Source organism: Myotis myotis, unplaced genomic scaffold (assembly GCF_014108235.1).
Source record: "Myotis myotis isolate mMyoMyo1 unplaced genomic scaffold, mMyoMyo1.p scaffold_m19_p_14, whole genome shotgun sequence".
Classification (NCBI taxonomy): Eukaryota; Metazoa; Chordata; class Mammalia; order Chiroptera; family Vespertilionidae; genus Myotis; species Myotis myotis.
In genome coordinates, this window is record NW_023416318.1 from 24392901 (window position 1) to 24409776 (window position 16876).

At 38.7% G+C, this 16876-nt stretch overlaps 1 protein-coding gene across 6 annotated transcripts in view; it reads left to right on the top strand.

Moving 5' to 3' along the window:
- The window catches only part of PPP4R3B (protein phosphatase 4 regulatory subunit 3B), a 54100-nt gene that overhangs the window by 27564 nt on the left and 9660 nt on the right, over positions 1 to 16876 (top strand). For 4 of the 6 annotated variants that reach the window (XM_036334511.1, XM_036334509.1, XM_036334512.1 and 1 more), the window contains exons 8-12: positions 7936 to 8067; positions 9424 to 9526; positions 12209 to 12250; positions 14084 to 14242; positions 15794 to 15963. In XM_036334511.1, the coding sequence (XP_036190404.1) occupies positions 7936 to 8067; positions 9424 to 9526; positions 12209 to 12250; positions 14084 to 14242; positions 15794 to 15963 (606 nt within the window). The remainder of the gene's footprint in view (positions 1 to 7935; positions 8068 to 9423; positions 9527 to 12208; positions 12251 to 14083; positions 14243 to 15793; positions 15964 to 16876) is intronic. The other 2 variants (XM_036334514.1, XM_036334515.1) reach the window with 1 other exon arrangement.

Here is a 16876-nt window from a genome sequence, read left to right on the forward strand (position 1 = left end):
AAGATTCTCTCTTTATCTTTTGCTCTTGGCATTTTAATTATGATGTGTCTTGGTGTGGTCCTCCTTGGATTCCTTTTGTTTGGGGTTCTCTGCGCTTCCTGGACTTGTAAGTCCATTTCTTTCACCAGGTAGGGGAAGTTTTCTGTCATTATTTCTTCAAAAAGGTTTTCAATATCTTGCCCTTTCTCTCCTCCTGGTACCCCTATAATTCTGATGTTGGTACGCTTGAAGTTGTCCCAGAGGTTCCTTACACTATCTTCATATTTTTGGAATCTCTTTTCTTTTTTCTTTTTCGGTCGGGTATTTTTTGTTTCTTTGTATTTCAAATCTTTGACTTGATTCTTGGGATCCTCTTTTCTGCTGCTGGATCTCTGTAAATTATTCTTTATTTCAGTCAGTGTATGCTTAATTTCTAGTTGGTCCTTTTTCATGTCCTCCATGGTCTCCCTATACTTATTGAGGGATTCATTAAATTTATCGGCGGTTTCCATAAAATTCTTGAAAAACCTTATAACCGTGGCCTTAAACTCTATATCCAATCGTTTGCTTTCCTCCATTTCTGCCATTTGTGACCTGTTTCTTTGTCTCCGCATTTTGGCAGCTTCCCTGTGTTGATAGAGTGGCCCTGTGCGCCAGGTGTCCTGTAGGGCCCAGTAGCTCAGCCTCCCCAGTTACCTGGGGTGGACACTCTTGGTGCACTCTTGGTGCCTTGGTTGTTGTAGAATCACTGGGAGGAATTGACCTCCAGGCCAATTGGCTGTGAGAATCAGCTGTGTCTAAAGTGGGAGAACTTCTGTGCTGAAGACACCCTTCTGGGGCAAGACTTGCTTCAGTGGGGCTTTGGTGCTCACTGAGTCTGCTCCCTGAGTGCGTCCCTTATGGATCTGAGGAGTTGCAGTCTGGATGGACCCCCTCTGACCACTGGGTACAGTGGCTCCTGGATCTAAGGAGGTGCTAATTCAGCCTCTGCCTGAGGCCACACAGCAGGAGCCACGAAGAGGCTCAGCTGTGAAGCAATGCAAGCCGCTGCGGGGCCTTGGGCCTTCTCTTGAAAGTTCCAGGTCTGCCTGGTTCGGCTGCAGTTAGGTACATTCACATGCAAAAGCCTCTGCCGCAGCCTGGGTGGGGCGGGGTCTCAGGGAGTCAGAGGGCGGAGAAAGCAGCCATGGCCGATTCTCCGCCCGGAGTCGCGCGTCTCAGTGTTCCGGTAACGGCTGCAAGCACCTCTGAGGGAAAGCCGCCCTCAAGTTCGCTCGCTGCCGGACAGACCAGCCTCTCCCCGTATAAGTCCTGGGTCCCCAGAGACTTCCCGGAACCGGAGTTCAGAGCAGTCAGGAGCTTGTGACTCAAAAAGTCAGCCGCGTCCTCAGGTGCTACCCCCTTTCCTCGCGCGCGCGCGCCGCCGTACCTCTGCACTTCACCTCCGCAGCGCCTCTGGCTCTCAGCGTGCTTTTCTTTCCTTCTAGTTGTGGAATTTACACTCAGCCAGCCTTCCTGTTGTTCTGGATGATGTTTGCTCAGTCCTTTGCGGTAATTTTCAATTGTTGTGTGAGGCGATAATTTCCCGGTGTTTACCTATGCCGCCATCTTAGTTGCTCCCCCATAGCAAAATTCTTAAACCCACTCACATAGACTTTTTTTTTAAGTGTTTGCTTCTAAGAATAGTATGAGTTTCGAGTATAATGAAATGGGAGAATCATTTCTCTAAAACTTTGATTTAGAAATAACTAAAACATTGAAATATATCCTAGAAACCATAGTTACTCACTGAAATTTAGGTTACTTAGGTAAGGAATGCACAAACTTTTCTGCAATATCCTTAAGGTAAATAAGACTCGCTGGGTCGTATGGTCTGTCAAAACTACTTAACCCTGCCACTATAGTAAGAACTGTCCGTAGACAGTTTGAAAATGTGTAGGCTTGGCCATGTTCCAGTATATGTACAAAATAGGCAATTAGCCAGGTAGTTTTGTAGTTTGCTGACCCTGGATTTTGACCCCTATGTCAGAACATTTCAGCTAAATGATGCTGCCATTTATAGGCTGGTTCTCATTTGAAGGTTATAATCGCAGGAGCTACTATGGTGGTACTGTATATATAAAAAGAAATAAAACAAAAAGAGACCATCGGGATAAGCAAGCATTAATGGGAAGGAAGTTTGGGAATTATTTTAAGACTATACATTTAAAAGAGTGTTCTCTAAAATATTTATTGATGCCTCAGCATTGCAATAAATTCATTGCACTTACTCTGTAATGGCATTTATGTATGTATGTATTTTCCTTACCTGAGGATATATATTTTTTTATTTTTGGAGAAAGAGAAAAACATTGATATGAGAGAAAAACATCGATGTGAGAGAGAAACATTTATCGGCTGCCTCCTATTACACATACCCACTGGGGATTGAACCCACAACCTTGATATATACCTTGAATGGAAATTGAACCCACAGTCTTTCGGTGTACAGTACAGGCTCCAACTAACTGAACCCCCCAAACACGGCTGTAAATTTTTAGATCAAGTTATCATTTGACATCTGAAGGAATTTTCTGGTAGTTTGTATTAACATATTTGTTATTTTGCTGCAATTGCTTGAGCATGAGTTTTCTAGCCTGAGTAATGACGTTGTTGGATAAGCAGATTAAGGAAAATTGGATTTGTACTTGTGTTTTACTGTCAGTAAAGAACTCTAGTAGACAATTAGCAATGCTAGCTTGAATTTTGACAGAGTGGTCCCAACTTCGGTGATCTTCTCTTCCAGTTCCCTTGGTATGCCATTAGAGAAATAGGCCTGGAGGAGTTAATAGGGCCACTTAGATAGCTGGTTATGGCAGTACTGCATTTAGAGGCTGGGTCTTTTGATTTAGCTATTTATTCAGTTCACCAGGCTTACTCTATTGTGTTAATTAAGAAATGAAGCATGCCTTAGAGAATCCAGGTGAGAGGTTATAGCACCTTGGTGGAGCACAGAAATGAGAAAAGATGCATTGAAGGGGTAATAACAGTTTCACTTTACCCACGTCCTTCCTTCCCCAAGCCAGTACAGAACTATGCTGAGAAAGATCCCCTGGACCAATGAATTCTCCCTTGAGGGAAAGGAAAAAAAAGCAAAGTGAGGGTCTGATATCCCCAGCCTTTCAGGGTGCTACCAAGAGAATCACTTTTTTCATGCTTCTGCCAGAACACTGAGGAATCATCTCGCAATAGCTAAGAACAAATACCACTGCACAAGCCTCAATAGCTGGTCTGAGAACCCCAGTAAGAGACCCCCACCTGCTGGCCCAGCCAGAACCTCTGGCCAGGCTGACTGGTGAAGGGCTTTCTTTGCCAAAGCTGGTCTGTAAAGACTGGGCAAGATAACTGTTTCTTAAGATGTGCAGACACCAACACAAATCTATAGAGTTCATGAAGAATCAGGGAAATTTGACACCACCAAAGAAACAAAATAAAGCTCCAGTAGCTGACCCTAAAAAAATGAAGAACTATAGCATAGGGAATATAGTCGATAATCCTATCTAATAAAAGAGAAACATGGTAATTAGCCGTACGTCCGCTACCCTTCCCATTGGCTAATCAGGGCGATATGTAAATTAACTGTCAGCCAAGATGGCGGCCGGCAGCCAGGCTACTGACACGAATAGTAGGCATGCTTGCTTCAGTGACGGAGGACTCCAATGTTCTCCTCCTGCGGCTGCTGGGCTCTGAGCTGCTAAGAAACATTGTTACAAATATAGAAGCTAAACAAAACCCCAGAAACCTGTTTTCAGTCAGCTGGGATCTCAGAGCTGGAGTCGCAACAAAGTTTCAAATACAGAAAGTAAACAAAGCCAGAAACCTGCTTTCAGCAGCGAGGTCTCACAGCTAAAGCCAGCTCTCAGCTCCAGTGACAGCCATAAATCCAAGAATAAAAAAAAAAAAGGAAAAAGGAGCGGTTGGGAGCTTCAGTCACCCACCAGCCTGAAAACGGCCCTCAGCCCCTCACCCAGACTGGCCAGGCACCCCAGTGGGGACCCCCACCCTGAAGGGTGCGGGACCAGCTGCAAACAGCCATCATCCCCTCAGCCAGGCTGGCCAGGCACACCAGTGGGGACCCCCACCCTGATCCAGGACACCCTTCAGGGCAAACCAGCTGGCCCCCACCCGTGCACCAGGCCTCTATCCTAATAGTAAAAGGGTAATATGCCTCCCAGCACCGGGATCAGTGAGGCCGCCTGACCCCTGGAGCAGCGTGACAGGGGGCAGCGCCCAAACCCCCTGATCGCCCTGCGGCTCTGTGTGTGACAGGGGGCGGGGCCACAACCTCCCTACTGGCCCTGCTCTGTTCCTGACAGGGGAAGGTGCCCCAATCCCCTGATCAGCCCTGCTCTGTGCCTGATAGGGGGGACCTCCCCACCTCCCTGATCGCCCTGCGGCTCTGTGTGTCACAGGGTGCAGTGCCCCAACCCCCTGATCGGCCCTGCTCTGTGGGTGACGGGGCGGCACCCCAACCTCCCCATCGACCATGCCTTGAGTGTGACAGGGGGCGGCGCCCCAACCCCCCAATTGGCCCTACCCTGAGTGTGACTGAGGGTGGCATCACAACCTTCTGATCGGCCCTGCTCTGTGCATGACAGGGGGAGCTCCCCAACCCTCTGATCGGCCCTGCTCTGTGTGTGACGGGGGAGCTCTCCAACCCCCTGATCGGCCCTGCTCTGTGCGTGACAGGGGGGAGCTCCCCAACCCCCTGATCGGCCCTGCTCTGTGTGTGACAGGGTTTGGAGCCCCAACCCCCCGATGGGCCCTGCTCTGTGTGTGACAGGGTGCGGAGCCCCAACCCCCTGATGGGCCCTGCTCTGTGCGTGACGAGGCAGCGCCCCAACCCCCTGACCGGCCAACTCTGTATGTGACAGCGGTGGCACCACAACCCCCTGATCCGCCCTGCTCTGTGCATGACGGGGTGGCACCGTAATCTCCCCATCGACCCTGCCTTGAGTGTGACAGGGGGCGGCGCCCCAACCCCCCAATCGGCCCTACCCTGAGCGTGACTGAGGGTGGCATCTCAACCTCCCGATCCGCCCTGCTCTGTGCATGACAGGGGGTGGCGCCCCAAATCCCCAATCGGCCCTGCTCTGAACCCGACCAGGGGCTGCGGGCCAGGCACCTAGGGATTCGGCTTGCCCTCTGCCACCCGAGAGTGGGCCTAAGCCAGCAGGTCGTTCTCTCCCGAGGGGTCCCAGACTGTGAGAGGGCACAAGTGGGGCTGAGGGACACCACCCCCCCCCCCCGCCAGTGCACAAATTTTTGTGCACCGGGCTTCTAGTATTGTAATATCTATGTATGGTGCCAGATGTGTACTAGAATTATTGGGGGCATCACTTGGCAAATTATATGATTGTCTAATCACTATGCTGTGCACCTGAAACTCATATAAAATAATATTAAATTTAACTATAATTGAAAAATAACATTTAAAGTATTAAAGATAAATACGTAAGTAAATTTGGGGGGAAATGGAAAACTTTGAACTGCCTAACAAAGAATTCAAAATAATTATCTTAAAGAAGAAGCTCAGTGAGCTACAAGAAAACAATTAGATAACTAAATGAAATCAAGAAAACAATACATAAACAAAATGAATTCAACAAAGAGATAGAAACCATAGAAAAGAACCAAAGGAAATCCTAGAGCTGAAAAATACAATGACTGAACTGAAGAAGATCAATAAATAGCTTCTACAGCAGAATCGATCAAGTAATAGAAAAAAATCAGAGAACATGAGAATGAAAAAAAATGAAGAAAGCATACATGAATTAATGGAACACTACAAAGTAAAACAATACAGGATGGGCAAAAGTAGGTTTACAGTTGTAATACGAATCCTATCTAATAAAAGACAAAAAAGGTAATTGACCGTACCTTCGCTTCACTTCCTGCTTGCATACTGCAGGCAGGGCTGGCCAGCGCCAGACACCATCCGGACCTCGTGTGCGGCCCTGGGCGGCCGGGCTTAGGCGGTGCAATCAAGTCACCTAAGCCCACCCCAGCCGGGACCCCCGTGTGCCGCCTAAGCCCCTGCAGCCTAAGCCCCGCTCCCAGCTGGGCCTGCTCCTGGGATCGCCATGGCAATCCCAGAGCAGGCAAGTGTGGAGGGCTACCTGCCCCCAGGTGGGCCTGCTCCTGGGATCGCCATGGCGATCCCAGAGCAGGAAAGTTCCCCACAGGCAGCACCCAGCAGGGCCTGCCCCCAGTCTCTGCAGTGATCCGGTGATCCATGAGCAGGAAAGCGCAGCCTGCAGGCAGCACCCCACCCTGGCCACAGCTCAAGGGAGAGAAAAACACACAGTGGAGGCCAGGAGCCTGAGAAATCAACACAGAGGGGCACCTGCTCCAAGCCTCCACAGTGTGGCTGGGGCAGGCCCCCAGCAGACACACACACACACACACACACACACACACTCTGCCTGCTCCGAGCCTCTGCTGCCAGACTGTGGCCGTCAGTAGGACATCCATTGAGGGCTCCTGGACTGTGAGAGGGGCAGGCTGGGCTGAGGGAAAACACGCGCCCCCCCCCCCCCCCCGCACGAATTTTCGTGCACCAGGCCTCTAGTAAATTATAATACAATTAAAAAATTTTATTTCCTCTTTGAAAAAATTTCATTCTCTATTGCCATGATAGAATGTATTTATTAGTGTTCAAATTTGGAGACATGGTAGAGGGTAGGGTTCTAATATTTTTTTAAGTATATTTTTACTGATTTCAGAAGGAGGGAGGGAAAAGAAAAGAGAGAGGTAGAAACATCAGTGATGAGAGAGAATCATTGATTGACTGCCTCCTGTATACCCCCTATTAGGGATCAAGCTCGCAACCCCTGCATGTGCCATGACCAGGAATTGAACCAGTGACCCCTGGTTCATGGGTGGATGCTCAACCACTGGGCCACACCGGTCAGGCTAGGGTTCTAATTTTAAGCAGCTAAGTTGCTATGACATGGTTTTGTTGGTTCTTTATTGCTTTAAGTTCATAAATAAACAATTCACAGGGATATGTTATTTTTGGATAAAAGTATATTAAGTTTGGACAGGGCTAACAAAACAAAATAATAACATAGACTGCTTTATTCTGAAGCTTTCTATTTATTACTTTCCAGAATTCTCCCAGTTTAAGACATTTATCTTCATTCCATGCAGTTCCCTTATTTCATCTCCTTCAGTTACTACCTTTCTTCCCTCAATAATAAACATTTTCAAATCCACAGAGTTGATACCAAAACTTTTTGACATGAACAATCAGTTTGTATCCTAACTTAATTCTTAAGATTTCTACTTTAAAAATACAAGCAGAAGCTGCTTTGTAGCTGCAAGCTGCTTTGTAGCTCTGTATATTAAGACCCAAGAGCATGTTGCTAATATAATAATAAATCTATTTGGTATTAGGTCATTATATAACATGTGCATCCATTCACATGTGGAGAATTGTGTACTGGGTTATTTTCTCTCGCTCTCTCTTTTTTTTTTTTTTTTTTTTTTTTGCTAGAAAGGATTTTCTAGTTAGAAGCTGAGATAAGCTGTGTTTGGGAGTGGAGAGGGTATCACTGTATAATCTTGCTTGTTCAGTCAACTTCTAAATTCATACCTGACACTGAAACTTAGAATAAGAATGTTAGAACCTCCAGTGAACTAGAATCACTGATAAATGGCTTTATTTTCCACTTCTTTATATTAATGGTATCGTAAGGTGTAGCATGCTCTGCTTTTTTTTTTTTTAATATAAGTGGGGTTTTTCTCTCTAGTGTGCTTAAATGGAACTTTAGAAAACATTATTAGGAAGAAAAGAGCTTAAATAAGTTCATATATTCTTTGTGGGATATTTCCTATGTGATTCTAATTTTGTTCTTTCAGCTGGTATATTTGTCATATTTCCAAACCAGGTCTAATGGAAACATTTTCTTTCAGGATATCCTTCTCATTAATGTAGTAATTGAACAAATGATCTGTGATACTGATCCTGAGCTAGGAGGTGCTGTTCAGTTAATGGGACTTCTTCGTACTCTGATTGATCCAGAGAACATGCTGGCTACAACTAATGTAAGAAATTATTGTGAGATTCTTTTTTTTTTTTTAAGTTTTGATCTAATCAGCTGTGGGTGTTTTTTTAATGTAATTATAAATATAGAAATTTTGAAAATGTGTACAATATTGAAAAACAATAAATAGTTACGTATTTGTATACTTGGTATTCAAGTAGCATTGGTATTCCTATAACAGTTCACTTGGCAGAATACAATCATGTAATGTATAAAATCTTAGTGAAACATTAGCACTTCTGTTTTGACCCTGGGCCTTTAAGAAGTATGTTAACTTCTTAAAAATTAATATACAACAATATGAATATACTTAACAGTAGTGAACTATAAATGTAAAGGTGGTTAAATGGTAAGTTTTGTTGGTTTTTTATTATAATAAGAAAGGAAAAATTATGCAACATCATATAGTGCATGTATACAAACCTAAATAGTATAGCCTACTACACCTAGGCTATTTGGAATATCACCATCGTGTATGCTTTTTGTCATTGGCCAAACTGTCATTATGTAATGCATAAGTAAAATATTAAAAATATATCCTCTTTTTTATCTAAATAAATTTATACTTATAAAAGTACTTACAATTGATATAAGCTATAACATGAATTGTTTATTAAATCATCCCTTCATAATTTTTTTTAAAAAGAAAAACTTTGTATTGAATGGTCTCAACTGCATAGTAAAAAAAAGTCAATGAAAATAGAAAGACTTAAGAAACTATCCCAAAATATTAATAGTAATTGTCTCAAACTAATGGGATATTTTTTCTTTATAAAATGTCCTCATATTTAGAAAACATGTATTACTTTAAAATTATATACAAATATATTGGGCCAGTTGTATAAACAGGTAGTAGCCCAGAAAATAAAAAAGCATTATTTTCCAAATTTCCAAAAACATTTTAAAAGTAGATCTAAATTCTATTCTATTCTGTTTCTAGTGGTTTGATAAATTGATTTGGTGGATTTCCAAATTTGGATGTATTGTGAAATATGGAGTATCAAATTTTAAATAGTTAAGTTGCTCTTATATTGCTTGATAGATTCTTCGTTGCATTTCAGATCATAGTATATTTGAAAAAAATTGTTCTGACTAATTACCTAAAAACAAATGTTTTTAATACTATCTGATCTTTTTCTTGCTTTCATTTTTATTTGTAATATGAAATAGATTTGATTTTTTAATTCTGCAGAAGTAAGATTAAGGTGAATATACTAGTTTTTTGGTTCTTTCACAGTATCTTAAAGTGTCTGTTGTTTGTGTATGACCCGCTAATTTTTTTTTCACACTGCTAATTCTTGAAGACATGTTATCAATTATAAAGGTAATAGAGTATTTTTTAAATTCTTTGTTTCAGAAAACTGAAAAAAGTGAATTTCTAAATTTCTTCTACAACCATTGTATGCATGTCCTCACAGCACCACTTTTAACCAATACTTCAGAAGACAGATATGAAAAGGGTAGGGTTTCTTACTTATCTGCTTATGATTTCTGTTTTTTAAGAGTAAAATAAGTATTATAAGTGACAAGCTCTTTACTTAGTTCTTAATTTGGTGTAGTTTATATATTCACAAATCATCAGCTACAATTTCTGGCTTCAGTTTATTGAAGTGGAATGATAACCTAAAACATTTTTTTTAATTAAATCTTTATTGTTGAAAGTATTACACATGTCCCTCTATTTCCCCCACCCAGTCTAAAGTTTTTTTGTTTTGTTTTTTTTAAATATATTTTACTGATTTTTTACAGAGAGGAAGGGAGAGAGATAGAGAGTTAGAAACATCGATGAGAGAGAAACATCGATCAGCTGCCTCCTGCATACCTCCCACTGGGGATGTGCCCGCAACCCAGGTACATGCCCTTGACTGGAATCGAACCTGGCACCCTTCAGTCCGCAAGCTGACGCTCTATCCACTGAGCCAAACCGGTTTCGGCTAAAGTTTTTTTTAAGCAGTCTGAGTGCAAAGTGCAAATCCTACTATGGCTTTATGTACTTCCCATTAAGTATTCATAGTTGTGTACATCTCATTTGGCAACAGTTTTTATTGATTTCTACTGTATTTCTGTATTCTGTAAATCTGTATTTCATCAGTTTGCAATATTTAAATAATGTAATCATACTACCAAATATAAGTATCATAAACAAAACATTGACTTAATCAGAATATCACTCAACTTATGAAATGAGATATGTGAAGGACATATTCTCTTAGACAGTTGGTTAATTTGAGTCAGTTAAGAGAATGTGTACTAAACTAATAAAGTTGTAGAAGAGGCATACCCACATAATATCATCAATTCTATTTCTGAGTATATATTCTAGGGAACATTTATGCATATGCATGACAATTACAAGAGTGTTGTTGGTTTGTTCATGGTAGGAAAATTAAAGTGTGGTGTATGTATATATTGGCAGTTAAAATAATTGAATATATATTGATCTGTCATCTGACTAGTTCTCAAAAATGTAAAGTGGAATGGGTAAAAAATTTATTGCAGAATGGTTCCATTTACATAAATTAAAATAAATACGCTTTAAACATTCAGTTTAAAATAAAACACTTCCAGCATATAGAAATATTTAGATAATAGCTTGACAGACATCCATATACCTCCTATTGGCTCTCCCATTCTCATTCCACCCCACCTACCAGTATCCTTCAAGGAATGCTGAATTTGGAGTTTATCACCCCTATGCTCATTTATGTTATTATGACATATACAATGCATTACTTTTCATGTTTTCAAACTTGATATGCATTGATTTCAATTGTGTATAATCTGCAATTTTTTTTTTTTTTTTTTTACCCACTGCTTTTTGTTTTTTAATCCTCACTGGAGTATATTTTTGGAAGGAGGGAGGAGAGAGAAACATCAATTGATTGCCTCTGTATGCAATCGATTCATATATATACATATATACATATATATATATATATATATACATATATACATATATATATATATACACACACATATATATATATATAGTAGAGGCCCGGGGCACAAAAATTTGTGCATTTGGGAGGGTCCCTCAGCCCGGCCTGTGCCCTCTCACAGTCTGGGACCCCTTGGGGAATGACCACCTGCTGGCTTAGGCCTGCTCCCCAGGGGATTGGGCCTAAGCTGGCAGTCAGACATCCCTCTGGTAGCCCCGAGCCCTCGGGGGATGTCCACTTGCCAGCAGGAAGCAGGCCTAAGCTGCAGTCGGACATCCTTAGTGCTGCTGAGGAGGCGGGAGAGGCTCCCACCACCACCGCTGTACTGGCAGCCATCAGCCTGGCTTGTGGCTGAGCAGAGCTCCCCTGTGGGAGCGCACTGACCACCAGGGGGCAGCTCCTGCATTGAGCGTCTGCCCCCTTGGTGGTCAGTGTGTGTCATAGTGACCAGTCATTCCCAGTCGTTCTGCTGTTAGGGTCAATTTGCATATTACCCTTTTATTATATAGGATATATACACACACACATACATATACACACATATGTATAATTTTTATTTATTTCAGAGGAAAGGAGAGAGAGAGAGAAATATTGATGAGAAAGAATCATTGATCAGCTGCCCCCTGCACGCCCCACAGGAATCAAGCCCACAACCCGGGCATGTGCCCTGACTGGGAATCGAACCATGACCTCCTGGTTCATAGGTCGACACTCTACCACTGAATCTTGCTGGCTGGGCCCGATCAATTCTCTTTAATCATTGCTGTTTCTATATCTCTCTCCCTTTCCCTTCTTCTCTCTGAAATCAGTAAAAACATTTTTTTTTTAAAAATCAAAGCATAAATCATCTATTATTAACATTTGTGTTATTATAGAACTTAAGAAATATCTATATGGATAGACATATTCAGATTGTTGGAGGATGGCTGAGAGAAGATAAAAAGTTGACATATCAATCTTATCTCTGGTTGTAATCTCATTTTTTATCAGAACATTTATAATTTTCTTTTAATAACTTCTTGTCTATAACCAGTTCTATAAAAGACTGCAGATAAAGGTATAATATTGAACTGAATATAATAACCACTAATTCTTAGTGGTTATTATGTAGATAAAAGGAGATTATGTGCTTTCTATATTGTAGTGCCAGGGAAGTATGAGATATTATTACTGAAGTAACTGATTTTTAAATTTTTTTATTAGATAATATAGTTGGATCTAACAAAAACAGCATGATTTGTCCTGGTAAGTATATGTTTTTATTTTATTAACTAATGCAAATAGTAAACTTTTTCCTCCTCAGAGTAGAATATACTTGTACAAAGCTAATAAGAAAAGCATATTTTCACCAAAAACAGAATCCAAAAATACTCTTTTTTCTTTATTACAAAGAAAATATTCCTCTTTCTCCCATATAAAAAAAAAAAAATGGAAAACCATTTGGAATTTGGTTTGTTTCTGTAGAACTTGTTTTTTGATATTTTTTGAGAAGACATCTGGACATTGGTGATTTAGTTTATGCTTATTTTTGAAATCTAGTAAACTAAGACCAATTAGTTAGGAATTAGTGTTTATAACAGCCTTGTGTTTAAAATTTATTTATAAATCTGAGTGGAAACACTTGCTTTTACTTGTAACATGCATACCAGGTATGGGCTTGGTAGTACAGAAAATATGCCTGTGTACCCAGCATCCTGTCTGTTTTACCAGGTTTATCAAAACTGTAGAAAAGCCATTTTCAAAGGAGACAGTTCAGATATTGGATGAGTAATTTTAATTAACATGGTAGATCATTGCCACAAAATCTTTTATAAGTAAAATTTGGGAATTGAGAAATTAAAATAGTTTAATTGTAAGGTACTAGTTCAAATGTTGGTTGTTATACAAATTGGTCCGGAGCAAGTAAGACTCTTTACATGATTTAAAGTAGAAAAGATCTTTGAAATACCAGAATTGTATTTTGTATATTTAATGGTCATTTTGTTATTTAAAAGAATGTTAATTTATTCCTGAAAAATAAAATAGTTGTACCAGGTGATGTCAGTTATTTTTTTTCTATTTTACAAGACTGTGATTCCATAAATTGCTCACAGTTTAATATTTTCTTATCTAAAATTTTCATAGTAGGTGTACATAATTACCTATATAAGCCCTTCAATTATATTTAATTTTGAGCTCTGGAAGCAGTTTGAAATCATTCCATGAATGTATAAACCAAAGCCTCTTGAAAATAAAGCTAGTATATTTCAGTAGACCTCTCATGGGTATTATGGTTTGATGTTAAAAAGATCAGTGTTAAAAAAAAAAACAAAAAAAAAACTTGATGGAACATTTTTCACTTGATATTCAAATAGCCAAAAATGTTATTTTCTTAAAAATATTTTTAAAGAAAGCATATTAATTTTTCTTGGGAAATTTTCATTGCACCATTTTAGGCAAAAAGTTTGAGGTACATTCTCCTTTACTGTGGACCCCTTTATAGATTTATTAATATTAACCACTACAATAGTATGTATTAAAGAAACATTACCAAGAAAATCTCAGTGTATTGAGGGATTTATTATCATGTTTGTAAACTTTTTTTTTTTTTTAAATATATTTTATTGATTTTTCACAGAGAGGAAGGGAGAGAGATAGAGAGTTAGAAACATCGATGAGAGAGGAACATCGATCAGCTGCCTCCTGCACATCTCCCACTGGGGGATGTGCCCGCAACCCAGGTACATGCCCTTGACCGGAATCGAACCTGGGACCTTTCAGTCCGCAAGCCGACGCTCTATCCACTGAGCCAAACCGGTTTCGGCTGTTTGTAAACTTTTATTGGGGGTTTTTTCCCTCTTAACATTATTAAATATACAGGAGCCTTAGAAAAGTTATCTAGTAACTAGGTAAAATTTACAATGCTTCTGGAGAGTCTGCCTAATGAAAAAGTAAAAATCTATAGCTTCTTTAATTGATATAAAAATGAGAAGGAAATATAATTTTACTTTTGTTCTAAAATATAGGATATGAGCTTTATTCTTTTTTTCCTGAGATGTATTGCAGTATTTGACTTTCATGTGATGACTTTCTTTGTAGATAATTATCAAACAGCACAGCTGCTTGCTCTAATTTTAGAGCTACTCACATTTTGTGTGGAACATCACACATATCACATAAAAAACTATATTATGAACAAGGACTTGCTAAGAAGAGTCTTGGTCTTGATGAATTCAAAGCATACTTTCCTGGCATTGTGTAAGTAACAATTTAAGTGAACAGTCTAGTTAAATGTTTTAAGGAATAACATTTTTAATAGAGATAAAAGCCAAAGTTACCCATGTGAATTTATTTTTTAGCAGTATATTTGCTATTAAAAAGATGATTATGAGAAATACTGATCTTTTATTTAATGGAAAAGAGGAATAGGTCATAGTGCTTCCCCACCCACATATATTTGTTCACATTTAGATTCAATTAGCTTAATTGGGATCCCAGTGCAAAGATAGTATTTTACTAATAGAACTAGTCTTACTATCTTTTACATCTGCTTCATAATATTGTTATTTAGTAGTGACTATATTTTTGAGATATGGGCCTTGATATATTTTTGTTGTGTAATTCAGGTTATTTATTGAACTTGTAAAATATTTGCTACAATGTTGATTTTTGGAAAATTTTTCTTTCCTCTTCATAATTTCACTTGCAAATAGAAATAAATAAGCTTTCTTTTCCTTTCAAGTAAAAAGAGTTGTATGGGTTTTTTCTGAGCATAAAAATTATAATTTAAATGTAAGCATTAACTTAATGTATAGAGAAAAGGTTAATCTCCCTAATACTTTTTTTATTTTTAAGGCCTTAAAGTCGCCTCTACCTGTACTGTTAACTACCTGTACTGTTTCTTTTCCATTCCTTTTTCCATACTTGTCAAGATTTACATAAACATATTCACACGGGTTTTTTTGTGGTTGTTTTTTTTACAAAAACAGGCTTATACTAACATACTTACAAGTCCCTTAATATTACTGTAGGTCAGTGGATATGGTGTGAACCAATTTTTGTTTCTTAAACACACTCGAGTAATATTTCTTAGAGTGGCTCTTCCACATTTATTTTACCATTCTCTAATACATGGATTGCAAAATTGTTTGAGTATTTTGCCACTCCAAACAACACTGTAGTAAATAGTCTAATATGTAAATCTTTCATATACTAGTTGAATTTTTCCAATAATGGGATTGCCAGGACAAAATGTTTATGTATTTTAATATGTTCTTTTAAATTTTAATTAGACATACAGCTTCCAGATTTCTTTCACAAAGATTAAAGCACTTGACATTCTTCTAGCACTTGATGTTTGTTACTGTTTTTTTTAAATGTTATCAAACTAATGATGGAAAATGTGGTATTCCCTTTGTGTATTAATATACATAAACATATTTTTCTTGCAACATTTTTTTGTTTTTTAGTGCTTTTGTATTTTATCTGTTATGCCCACACTGTTCTGAGTATTGCCAACATTGGTGTTTTGAGGTTTTAGTGTGTTTTTTAATCTCTACTATGGAGCCACCTGCCTAGGTAGTTTATCTTCCAATAGCCAATTATTGGGGATTTTTTTTATTAGCTCTGGCTACTAATTTGTACAGGTTTTGAATGGTCTTTCCCTATTTTTTTCAAAGCCCAATAATTTTTAGTGCACCGTTTTGCTTTTCATTCTAAAAGACTATATACATTATTTTATGTAAAAATACTTATAAAATGATTAATATTAGTAAGACCATTGACTTATTCCATCTTATTTTTAATCAGGTGCTCTTCGTTTTATGCGGCGGATAATTGGCCTTAAAGATGAATTTTATAATCGTTACATCACAAAGGGAAATCTTTTTGAGCCAGTTATAAATGCTCTTCTGGATAATGGAACTCGGTACAATTTGTTAAATTCAGCTGTTATTGAGTTATTTGAATTTATAAGAGTGGTAAGTTTATATTAAATGATTCTTAGTAAAGTAGAATAATTATATATTTAGGGATGTTAATATTTTAAATTGAGAAATTTAGCATAGTCTTTGGACCCATATTTATTCTATAATCTTCTTAGTTCCATTTATTTGCCAAGTGTATCAGGATGAAATTTGGCATATGTGGACATTTCAGTCAAGCATGCCATTCATGTGATCTCTTTGATCAATTGTAGGGGTAGTGATAAAAATGAATAGGAAGATTGAAAATAATTTCTTTGTTAGACACTCATATGAGATGCATAAAAATAGGATATTATGGAATTTTAAGTTGAAGAAATCAGAGAGTTAGATGGATTACTCCAACTGCCTTATTTTACCGATGAGGGACTTGAGATGTCCAAAGTAATTAAGTGACCTATTCAGGAGCATCCATTTGGTTAGGAGCACAGTCAGGGTTTGAAGTTATGTTACAACTCAAGTTCAGACAACAAAAGATTTGTGATACCACCAGGGAAAGTGGCCACATGGTTAGAACTTGAAAAAAGAAAGTCAAAGCTAGAAATTCATTTTCTAGTTTTGTTTCTGACGAATCAGATTTCTAGTGATGACATGCTATTTTCACATGAAGATTATTTGAGCAACTGGATTGTTTTTCTAATATTGGTCACTTGCCAAAAGTATGATACTCAAAAGGATGAAGAGGATAGAACTGCTATCTTTAGCCCTTAGAAAAGAGGAAATGTGAGGTTTTTTGTTTTGTTTGTTATTGTTTTTCTAAAAATATTGTTAACTAGCTCAAGCTCACCAAGTATCTGAACCCAGCTTCACAGTACACTGTTCTAATGAATCAAAGATTTATTTTTACATTTTTTTTCCTTTAAAATGTTTAATGAGATACTAATAAATCATAGGGTTGACAAACCCATTT